At 33.6% G+C, this 12,619-nt stretch overlaps 1 protein-coding gene across 1 annotated transcript; it reads left to right on the top strand.

The window, feature by feature from the left end:
* LOC107642513 (ubiquitin domain-containing protein DSK2b) lies at positions 7,999–12,399 on the top strand. The gene is made up of 9 exons (XM_021122844.1): positions 7,999–8,523; positions 8,906–9,601; positions 9,704–9,918; positions 9,986–10,096; positions 10,582–10,640; positions 10,960–10,988; positions 11,468–11,557; positions 11,628–11,779; positions 12,108–12,399. Exons 1-8 carry the CDS (start codon positions 8,259–8,261, stop codon positions 11,774–11,776), a joined length of 1,614 nt encoding a protein of 537 aa, XP_020978503.1. The 5' UTR covers positions 7,999–8,258; the 3' UTR covers positions 11,777–11,779; positions 12,108–12,399.

Genomic DNA, 12,619 nt, shown 5'->3' with positions numbered 1-12,619 from the left:
AAATCATGATTTATTATATATATGTGACTTTACGATATTAGTAAATAAATAATAATAAAATTAGGTTTCAAATATTTTGTAAACAAAGTTTATAACTAAGTCTAAAATTTTTTCTTCTTCCTCCTCATTTATTATAGTTGTCGTCGTCTTCTTCTTTTATTGCATGTTTTTTTTTGCCATTATTGTTGTTACTTTTGTCGTTGCCACTACTACTACTGTCTTATTGTTGTTTAGCTTTTTCTCATCTTTTTTTGTTCTTTGTCTTCTTTTATTATCATTATTATCGTCGTCTTCTTCATCTTATTCTTTTTCCTGTATATGTTCAAAAAACTAAACCACTGAAATTTTGATACACAATACATAAATTTGTGTATAACACAAAAAATTTTAAAAGACCACATGTTTAAAATATTGATATTCAATCAATAAAATACGTACAATATATAAATTTTGGTATATAATATAAAAATTTTGATATATAATACAAAATTTTAGCATAAAACACATTCAATTAACAAAATATATTCGAAACAAAAATTTATATGTTATATCAAATTTTTTTTGTAATTTCTGCACTCAAAAAGTGCTAGAAATAAAAAAGTGGGGAGATGTGCGTAAATTATATTCGAAACAAAAATTTATGTGTTATATCAATTTTTTTTTTGTAATTTCTGCACTCAAAAAGTGCTAGAAATAAAAAAGTGGGGAGATGTGCGTGTGTTTTTTTTAAATAAAATTCTACATTCAAACAAAATACTTAATTAAGTTTAATCAAATTGTTATAACAACTTTTTAAATTATGCGATCCTTCTCCTTCTCCTTCGACTTTACGTCTTTCTTCTTCTTCTTTTCTTCCTATTTCTTCTTATTTTTCCAAATTTGAACACGCAGATTCTTTTTCGTTATCGTTATCACCAATAATACTAACATTTTGCGAACATCTTTATTAGTTCTGATTTTTTCTGCTGCAATCATTGAATGATTTCGGTTCATTTGTGTGTTAATTGAGATTCACTTGATACTGCTGATAAGTACTGACCAGATTTTTTATTCCTTAAGTAATTTCAGTTTATTTCTTAGTTTAATTGAGATTCAAATCCATAAATTAATTCGATGTATTTTTTTTAATAATTGAGTCTTTTTTTAGCAAAAAAGAATGAAATTATTTATTATTGTTGTAAAATAAATAAAAGATATACTAAATATAACATAAAGATGTATAAATAGAAGACTCTAGTATTAATATAATTAGCTCAATAATAATTCATATATGTATTTACTAATATTATATGTTGTAATATATATATATATATATATAAAAAGAGAGAAAGAAGTATTCAGTAAATTTAAAAATAAAGAAAGAGAGAGAATTGACTTTTGTTTTATTGCTTGTATCTCATGTCTCGTATATGAATCCCTATTTATACATGTATGAGATTCTTATTTTCAACTTTCATTTATTTGATTCTATCTTGAAAACTGATTCTTTCAATCTTGAGAAAGTTGGTCGCCCAAGTCATGGTCATCCACATTGTTATCACAACACTCCCCCTTGAATGACCATTTAGGATTATTACCTCGTTAAAACCTTACTAAAGAAAAATCTAGTGGGAAAAAAAAACCCTAGTCAAGGAAAAAGAGTATAATATCCTTTAGTGATGGGGACTGCCTTATTAAAAATATTGTCAAGAAAAACCCAATGAAAAAAATCTGACCAAGGAAAAAAGAGTACAGTCTCCCCCTCTTGTCGACATCATTTAATGTCTCGAAATCGGCGCATCCCAATCTCATGTACCAATCTTTCAAATAAATGAGGATTTTGGGAGTGACTTTGTGAATAAATCTGCCAGATTGTCACTTGAGCGGATCTGTTGGACATCAATTGTCCCTTGATTTTGAATATCATGAGTGAAGAAGAATTTGGGAGAAATATACTTTGTTCTATCACCTTTGATGTATCCACCCTTAAGTTAAGAAATTTATGCTGTATTATCTTCAAACAGGATAGTTGGAACTATCTTATGATCAATCAGTTCACATGATGACAGAATATATTGGATCAAACTCCTGAGCTAAAAATACTCGCGACTAGTTTCATGTATCGCTAGTATCTCGGCATGATTAGAGGATGTTGTAGGCTTGCAGCAATCGTCTGTTTCGTGGATCTCCATGATATAGCTGTTCCACCATATGTGAACAGGTATCCTGTTTGAGATCCCCCTTTATGTGGATCAGAAAAATATCCAGCATCTGCATAGCCAACTAGTTGTGACTTGGATCCATAGGGATAGAACAATCCCATATCAACCGTTCCATGAAGATATCGAAAGATTTGTTTGATTCCACTCCAATGTCTTCTGGTTGGGGAAGAACTATATCTTGCTAGTAAATTTACAGCAAATGATATATCGGATCTTGTATTATTAGCAAGATACATTAGCGCTCCAATGGCACTAAAATATGGTACTTCAGGATTAATGATATCTTCATTTTCTTCTTTAAGACGGAATTGATCCTTTTCCACATCCAAAGATCTTACGATCATTGGGGTACTCAAGGGATGTGACTTATCCATGTAAAATATTTTCAAGATCTTTTCTGTGTATGTTGTTTGATGAATAAAGATCCCATTTTTTATATGCTCGATCTGCAGGTCGAGACAAAATTTAGTCCTTCCAAGATCTTACATCTCAAGCTCTTCTTTTAGAGTTTTTATAATTGTTGGAATCTCTTCAGGAGTCCCAATTATATTTAAACCATCAACGTACACAGCAATTATAATGAATCCAGATACAGATTTCTTTATGAAAACACATGGACATATATCATCATTCTTGAATCTATTTTTGGCCAGATACTCAGTAAGACGATTATACCACATTCGTCCATATTGCTTTAGACCATATAAAGATCTTTGCAATTTAAATGAGTATAGCCCCTGTAAATATTCATTGGATGGTTTAGATATCTTTAGTCCTTCGGGGACTTTCATATAGATATCCCGATCTAATGAGCCGTATAAATAGGTCGTTACCACATCCATTAAATGCATATGCAGTTTATGATATGCAGATAAACTGACCAAATAATGCAATGTTATCGCATCCACTATAGGGGAATACGTTTCTTCATAATCTATACCGGGTCTTTGTGAAAAACCTTGTGCCACAAGTCGGGTTTGTAGAGCACGACTTCATTTTCTCATTTCGTTTTCTCACAAATATCCATCGGTATCCAACAGGTTTTACATCTTCTGGTGTACGAACTACAGGTCCAAAGACTTCACGTTTTGCAAGTGAGTCTAATTCAACCTTCATGGCTTCTTCCCATTTTGGCCAATCATTTCTTTGTCGACATTCTTCGACTGATCTTGGCTCAAGATCCTTATTTTCATGCATTATATTCAATGCCACATTATATGCAAATATTTCATTAACAATTGTCTTATTTCGATCCCATTTCTCTCTTGTAAAGACATAATTTATCGAGATCTCATCATTTTCACAATTTTCAGGTACCTGAACATCTTCTGGCGTTAAAACTATATCAGAATTTTGGACAACTGCATGTGTCTTTACTATGTCTTTTTCAATAGGGACAGTATTTACCTCTTTTCTCTTTCGAGGATTTTTGTCATTGGAACCGACAGGCCTGCCAAGCTTTCGGCGTGAATTTTTTTCAGTGGTTATTTGTCCTACTGGGATATCAATTCGAATTGGGGCATTTTTTGCTGATATATACGAATTGGTTATCCTCTTTGTATCGGAAAATGCATCAGGCAATTCATTTGCTATTATTTGCAAATGTATAATCTTTTGAACTTCTAATTCACATTACCCTGATCGAGGATCTAAATGCATCAACGATGATGCATTCCAATTTAGTTTCTTTTCAGGAAATTTATTCTCTCCCCCTAATGTCGAAAATTTTGATTCATCAAAATGACAATTCACAAACCGGGCTTTAAATACATATCCAGTTTGTATATCAAGATACCTCACTATAGAGAGAGAATCATATCCAACATATATCCCCAATTTTCTTTGGGGTCCCATTTTGGTGCGATTAGGTGGTGCAATGGAAACATATATTGCACACCTAAATATTCTTAAATGGAAAATATTTGGCTGCTGGCCAAAAACTAATTGCATAGGAGAAAATTGATGGTAACTCGTTGGCCTCAGACGAATAAGTGCTGTGGCATGTAAAATAGCATGCTCCCAAACCGATGTTGGGAGATTTGTTCTCATAAGTAAGGGTCTAGCAATTAATTAGAGGCGTTTAATAAGTGATTATGCTAACCCATTTTGTGTGTGAACATAAGCTACTGGATGTTCAACATTTATTCCATTAGCCATACAATAAGCATCAAAAGTTTGGGAAGTAAATTCACCAGCATTATCAAGACGAATTGCTTTGATTGAATTTTCTGAAAATTGTGCTTTTAATCGAATAATTTGAACCAGTAATCTCGCAAATGCCAGGTTGCGAGAAGATAATAAGCACATATGTGACCATCTCGAAGATGCGTCTATTAGGACCATAAAATATCTAAAAGATCCACATGGTGGATGAATAGGTCCACATATATCACCTTGAATCATTTCTAGGAATTTAGGGGACTCAAATCCAATCTTTACTGGTGATGACCTTAAAATTAACTTCCCTTGAGAACATGCAGCACAACAAAATTCACTAGTTTTAAGAATCTTCTGGTTATTTAGTGAATGCCCATGGAAATTTTCAATAATTCTCCTCATCATGGTTGTTCCCGGATGACCCAATCTATCATGCTAAGTTATGAATTCATTTGGGCTAGTAAACCTCTGGTTTACAATAGTATGTGATTCAATTGCACTAATCTTGGTATAATACAACTCAGATGAAAGTGAGGGTAATTTTTCTAATATAACTTTTTTATTTGAATCATGAGTTGTGATACATAAATACTCACGATTTTCCTCATTCATTGTCTCAACATGATATCCATTTTGGCGAATATCTTTGAAACTCAACAAGTTCCTCAGGGACTTGGTAGATAATAGTGCATTATTTATTATAAATTTTGTTCCTCCAGGAAACAAAATTATAGCTCTTCTAGAGCCTTATATCACATTGCCTATGCCAATAATAGTATTAACATATTCCTCTTTTGGCACAACATGGGTAAAATATATATCAATTTTGAGAATGGTGTGCGAACTTGCACTATCCACAAGGCATATATTTTCATTATATATCCTTGCCATTTTCTTCAAAGACAAATAATAATAATAATAAAATGAGTAGTATGTACAGTTAAATTGAATACTTGATCGGAATTAATTTTCTAAGAAACACTGTACATAAAAATAATGTCATATACTAAAATTTTATTTTAAAACTTGACATATTTAATGATTTCAAAATTCATAAACATTAATATTTCATTATTTATATACAACACATTTGAAATTTAAATACATAGAAAATAAAATTTAACAATAAGTTCTTTACATTATTTATTTACATAGATACTTAACAATCCCACATATTAAATTATTCCATCATTGATCAAATGACTAATATTTCCTTCAAGGTCCTCAAAAAAATCAGATGCATCATAATAAGTGGTGGAGTTTTCAGCAACATCATTTGAAACGAAATTCGTCTCTTTTCCTTTGTCGTCTTTTTTCAAAAATGCTTGATAAAGATCGACTAGGTGCCTTGGGGTACGACAGGTACGCGACCAATGACCCTTTCCACCACAACGGAAACACTTATCCTCTATTGATTTATTTTGCCCAATATTTCTTTCTTTATCCCACTTCTGGTGAGATCCTCTATTTTGAATATAATTAATTTTCCTTCCATAATTTTTCTTGTTATTAAAACCTTGCCATTTACCTCTTTTAGGGTAATTTGCCGCATTTACTTTAGGAAATGGGGTGGCGCCAGCTCAACGCACTTCATTATTTTTCAAGAGCAATTCATTGTTGCGTTCAGCAACAAGAAGGCAAGAAATTAACTCAGAATATTTTTTAAACCCTTTTTCTCGATACTGCTGCTGCTGCAGCACATTCGATGCATGGAAGGTTGAGAAAGTTTTCTCCAACATATCATGATCAGTTATCTTTTTCTCACATAATTTCATTCGTGAGGTGATTCGAAACATTTCAGAATTATATTCATTTATGGATTTAAAATCCTGTAAACACAAGTGCGTCCATTCATATCGGGTTTGAGGAAGTATCACCGTTTTTTTATGATTGTACATTTCTTTAAAGTCTTTCCAAAGATCTGCAGAATCTTTTAATGTGAGATATTCATTTTTCAATCCTTCGTCAAGATGACGACGAAGAAAAATCATGGCTTTGGCTTTATCCTTCTGGGATGCATTATTTTCAGCCTTAATGGTATCTCCAAGATCTATTGAATCAAGATGGATTTCAGCATCTAGTATCCATGAAATTATCTCAATAATAATTCATATATGTATTTACTAATATTATATGTTGTAATGAATATATATATAAAGAGAGAAAGAAATATTCAATAAATTGGAAAATAAAGAAAGAGAGAGAATTAATTTTTATTTTATTGCTTGTGTCTCATGTCTTGTATATGAACCCCTATTTATACATGTATGAGATTCTTATTTTCAACTTTCATTTATTTGATTCTATCTTGAAAATTAATTTTTTCAATCTTGAGAAAGTTGGCCGCCCAAGTCATTGTCATCCACATTGTTATCACAACAATTATCATTTTATTCAACTGAACTAGATTTCATTTCATTCAATTCAATTTGTCTTAAAGGTCATTCCAACTATTGGGACAAATTATTCATCACAACACATAAATGAACCGAAAATATTATTAAAGCGAAACTATTGTATAATACCAAATGAACCGAACATTTGTCCATTATATAAATTCAAATTCAAAAACACCTGCGTCTAGAGTGAACCAAAAATATTATCAAAACGAAATTATTGTATAATAGAAAGTGAACAGAATATTTGTCCATTATATAAATTCGAATTCAGAAATACATGCGTTTAGAATAAATCGAAAATATTATCAAAACAAAACCACTGTATAATACTAAACGAACCGAGTATTGTCCATTATATAAATTCAAATTCAATTCAGAATGTTGTTTTTGTTAGTAAAATGTTGGTAGTATTGGTGATTACGATAATAAAAGAGAAGAAGAAGAATTTATGTGCCTGAATTTAAAAATGAAAAGAAAGAGGAGAAGGAGGATGAAGAGAAAATGAAAAAATAGAAGGAAAAGACGAAAGACGAAGACAACAAAAATTTATTAAAACATATGCTGGTGTGCGATAAAATTGATTTTTGTTGAATTTTAACCAACATAATTAAATTTGATTGTCAAAAATACTTTTAGATGTATAATTAGACTGTATTTTTTGTCCGATTTATGTTTTTTTTGATAGATTTAGTAGGGATGACAATATCATCTGAACCCGCGGGTACCCACCCCGCCCCTACCCGCTCGGGGCGGATTCTTGGGAGGGGCGTGACGCGGTCGGGTTTAGGTAATACCCGCCCCACTATATATATAATATATATAATTTTAATATATAATATGTATAATATATGTAAAATAATTAGTAAATGATTAATAATATTGTATCGTATTTAAATTTTTACTTTAATTTATGTTATGTATGTGATGATGGTTATATAAATTTTGAAATTTAATTTTATTTATTGAATTTTAATAATTATAGAAGCGGGTAGGGTGGGACGGGTACCTACAGGATCGGATTAGGGTTCAACATTTTACTATTCGTGAATAAAAGTGGGGGCGAATTTCATACGAGTTGTTATAGGTAAAACGGATCGAGTAGAGCAAAAACCCGCTCCTGCCCGCCCCGTTGCCACCCTAAGACTCAGATACTAAAACGCTTATCCCAATAAATAATGGGGGTGTTTTCAAATCAATTTTTTTGTTACATTTTTAATGGATTTAATTAATAATTAACGCACACCCAATTTTGTCATCGTCATTATTATTTTCGTGTCTAATTTTTCATTTCTCTGTTATCCCTCGAATTTCCCAGCTCCCACTTTCTCCTTCTCCCCCAATTCGTACGCTTCCGATTTCACCTTCCCTTCGATAAATTAATTAATTTAGGGTTACCGCTTTGATTTTCCTTTTCTTTGTTCCGTTCATTGGATTCAATTTATCTTTTTGAGTCACCGTTTCTGAGCAGCCTCCCATTCTTGCTTGCAAACGGAGGAACGCCATGGGAGGTGAAGGTGCTGTGGAGGACTCCAAGGCCAACACCACCGAGGGAGGAGGCGGTGGAGGAGGAGTCAACATCAACATTCGGTGCTCGAACGGTTCAAAGTTCTCCGTTTCAATTGGTCTAGATTCCACCGTCGTCTCCTTCAAGGAGGTTGTGGCTCGCAGTTGTGACATACCTGCTAACCAACAGCGCCTGATTTACAAAGGTCGCATCCTCAAGGATGATCAAACTCTCCAGAGCTACGGNNATTTTAATTGGCACTGTTATTTTATTTACTTTATTCTGATTTATAGGTTTTGCTCAACAGTTCTATTTTCCTGCCTTTTCAAATTATATAGAAAGATTTATATTCTGTATTTTTTGAATTTTTTAATTTTTTTATTACCTCGGTTGTTGTGTTTTTAGGTTCAAATTCTTTAATTAGAAGTTCTGATTATGGAATGAGCCTCTTTGCAATTCGTAATAGACTAATAGTGTAGTATTAATTTGTTGAATGTCGACATCGTTGATATTCTATTTGCACATGTTTGGTTAGGCACCGGATGGAATGTTTATGTCTTGTGTTCCTCGAGTTGAATGTAACGTGGAAATAATTTTTGAATACTTTATACAATTAATCTTTGTATTTGTATTCATATTTATAGGTTTGGAGGCAGACCACACTGTCCATTTGGTTCGTGGCTTTGCGCCTTCAGGTGCTGGTGGTGGGACCAATACTACTGGTGCTAACAGCACAGCTAATACGAGAGGTGCCGGAGCTACTGAGGGTGGGGGCTTAGGTGCTTCACCATTCCCTGGGTTAGGACTCAATGGGATGGGGGGCAATGGCCTTGGTGGTTTATTTGGAGCGGGCTTTCCTGATCTTGAACAGATGCAGCAACCATTCTTGTCGAATCCCAATATTGTGAGGGAAATAATGAACACACCTGCCATGCAGAATTTAATAAATAATCCCGAGATAGTGCGGAATCTTATAATGAATAACCCACAGATGCAAGAGCTCATGGATCGAAACCCTGAGCTAGCACACATCCTTAATGATCCCAGCACACTTCGCCAAACACTTGAAGCTACAAGGAATCCTGAGATCATGCGCGAAATGATGAGGAATACGGACAGAGCAATGAGCAACATTGAATCCTCTCCTGAGGGATTCAACATGCTGAGGCGTATGTACGAAAATGTTCAAGAGCCCTTTCTAAATGCCACTACAATGACTGGTAATACAGGAAATGAACAAGTTAGAAACCAAGCGACAAATCCCTCAACTACTAGTTCTGATGCAACTTCCCCCGTGCCCAATACTAACCCACTTCCCAATCCTTGGTCAGCTGCTGGGAGTAAGTTTTCATACTTAATTTCTTCCTTTTCTAAAGCTACTGGCTACATTTTCCAGGGGTTGGGACAAGTACTATTATGCTAATTAATTTTAAATATTGCAGCTGGAGGTGCCCAAAATACCACTAGAAGATCAACTACTGGTGCGGATGCTCGGCAGCAGACACCACCCACTGGCTTAGGAGGGGCTGGTCTGCCCGATCTTGATGGTATGTTGGGTGGCATGCCAGATGCTGCTTTACTCACACAGTTAATGCAAAATCCAGCTATTTCACAGATGATGCAAAGTATCCTCTCCAATCCACAGACTATGAATCAGGTATTTACATATGTGCCATCTGAGTTGTGCATATGTTGAACATATCTAACATCCTTTTTTACTTTAGATTCTTGGAGTCAATGCTGAGCAGCGTGGCATGCCTGATTTAAATTCTCTCAGAGAAGTGATGCAAAACCCAGAATTTCTTCGTCTATTTTCCTCACCAGAGACCCTGCAGGTTGAGAGATTTATTGTTTCAAATTTGTTGATGAATATGACTTTGTTTTCTCCCTCAAACACAGGGTTGATTGCATGTCATTACGTCCATTAATAACTGTGATCTCAAACTGAAACATAGTCATGCTTATGTGCTTTATGCCTTTATTAAGAATGTTAATTTTGAATGTTGGTGCAGCCGTTTGCATTTAGTTTATTCTGTAATGGGTTATAGACTTGTATTTAGTAATTAGTATTGAAGAAATGATGAGTGCCAGTCATATTGGGCTATGGGCTGCTTAGTTCAAATTGTTGGATAATGGCCCTCCTTGCTAAGCATTCAAGAAAAATTGACTTACATTCTGGGGTTAAATTTGATGCTTTTCTTTAGGTATTAAGACCTGGTTCTTTAAACTACGATCTAATATGATAATGAGGTTGTAGTATTTTGTTTGCTAAAGTAATATATACAAAATAATTTTCTCATTAATGTGTGCTCTATTCCAGCAACTTATGTCTTTCCAGCAAGCTCTCTTGTCCCAGCTTGGTCAGCAACAATCAACACAGTAAGTAATGGAGAAAACTTGGCATTTCCATTCTCATATGCCAAATTTGTTTTACCCCATGAAAAAAAAAAGGAACTCTCATTAATTGTTGCTAACTTTTTGCTGAAACATGCCAATCATGGAGGAGTTTCCTTTCACCCTAAACTTTTTTTTTCTCTGGGGAAAGAATTGTACACAATAGAATGCCCTTTGAATGTGAATTTTCCTTGTTATAAAATAAGTACTTATGAATTCTGATGAACTTGTTGAATTTTATTTTGTTTCTTATTGTTGCTGGCTTGATGCTCCAGTAATCTAATCTGCTGTGCATTTATTACAGGGAACCAGGTCAAACAGGTGGAGGCCCTGGTAAGCCAGACAAATGACATTATTTGTTGGTTACTGTCCAGTGCCATAGAATTATGTGATTTATTGGAGTATTTTGTTGTTGTAGTCATGCATTGTCAATTCATAATGTTTGATCATATCTTCGGATTTCCAATAGATAATTATTTGAATTACAAGTTTTGTACCTGTTTAATTGTTTATCATTTAATACTGTGAATGGGTTTCCCCTTCTATATTTCTGCATATGCTATAAAAGTGAAGAAGTAGGGATAAGTGGTTTTTTCTTTTACTTATTTCTTTTTGTTAAACTAGAGAAGAAAATAATTATTTTTAATGTTTGTTTGGAGACTTTACTCAAAATTTTGTAGGTGGTTCATAAATCATGAAATTGGGTTTGGGTGTTGAAAAATATCACTCTTCAGGAATGGTTTTTCCAATTGATTGCATGCAAAAATTGATAAGCATTTTCAGTAATTGCCATCGGTTGTTCTTGTTGGTAGGATCGATGAACAACTTGAGTTTGGAAATGCTATCGAGCATGTTTGGCGGACTTGGAGCTGGCAGCCTAGCTGTTCCAAACAGATCAAATGGTTAGTGTTATTGTTATCCTCCAATTCTCCAATCATATTACACTGCTCTAATTGACTGTTGTATTCTCAGAACCACCTGAGCAGCTGTATGCTACCCAACTTTCGCAGCTGCAAGAGATGGGATTCTTCGACACGCAAGAAAACATAAGGGCTCTTATTGCCACGTCGGGGAATGTTCATGCAGCTGTTGAGCGCCTTTTGGGGAACTCTGGACAGTAGCAGGTAATGTTGGCTGATTTCATTTTTGTGAAGGTCCTTCAGTGAACTCCTAGTTTTGTCGTTTTGAAGTTATCAGTTGGGGTTCAAGGTGCTTTGGAATTATAAATAGAATCAGGATTCTATCCAAATCATCATGGCCAGAACTGACTTGGTGTACGTTATAGATTTAAATTGATCTGTGATCCCATTTTAACTTGTGATGTCATGCGTTTTCTTGTATATATACTAAAATATTGAAATAAGTATAGACATGGGTTTTCCTCTAGACACTATTTGTATTGATATTATTTGTGTAAATGCTTCAATAACTTCATAATTACTGATTTGGCAGGTGGGAACGGACACGAGACTAGCAATTAAATCCCAAATGCTAAAAATTGGTGTGAGATATTAATCAATTTCGCTTCTATTTTCGTCATGGGAATTGTTTTAAACAAATCTGTTGATTTTTTCCCCTTATACATGATTTATAGAATGTAGTAGGATTTCCAATACTTACATTTTTTTAATTATACATTCACATGCAAGAAAGTACCTGCCTTTTGTACCATATACGTATAATTCCAACTTGGGTTATTTTCAAGTACTTAATCCGGAAAATATTATATTTACAGCTGTTTAAATATTTTTACACCAAATAAGTTATAATTGTTAATGCTTCTGATATGTTGTAATTTTTGCATAAGGAAAGGAAAAACGAAAGGTCAGTGGATGATAATTTTACACATTTGCTTTCTATTTGTTCTATTAATTCAAACATGAAAACTTATTTCAAAACAGGCTTCATCCAAAAGAAAATGTAATTTCTAATTATTCATTTTGCAATCTATAAAGAGGAAGGTA

The sequence above is a fragment of the Arachis ipaensis genome, chromosome B05, assembly GCF_000816755.2.
Source record: "Arachis ipaensis cultivar K30076 chromosome B05, Araip1.1, whole genome shotgun sequence".
Taxonomy (NCBI): Eukaryota; Viridiplantae; Streptophyta; class Magnoliopsida; order Fabales; family Fabaceae; genus Arachis; species Arachis ipaensis.
This window is presented reverse-complemented; position numbering and strand designations above follow the sequence as displayed.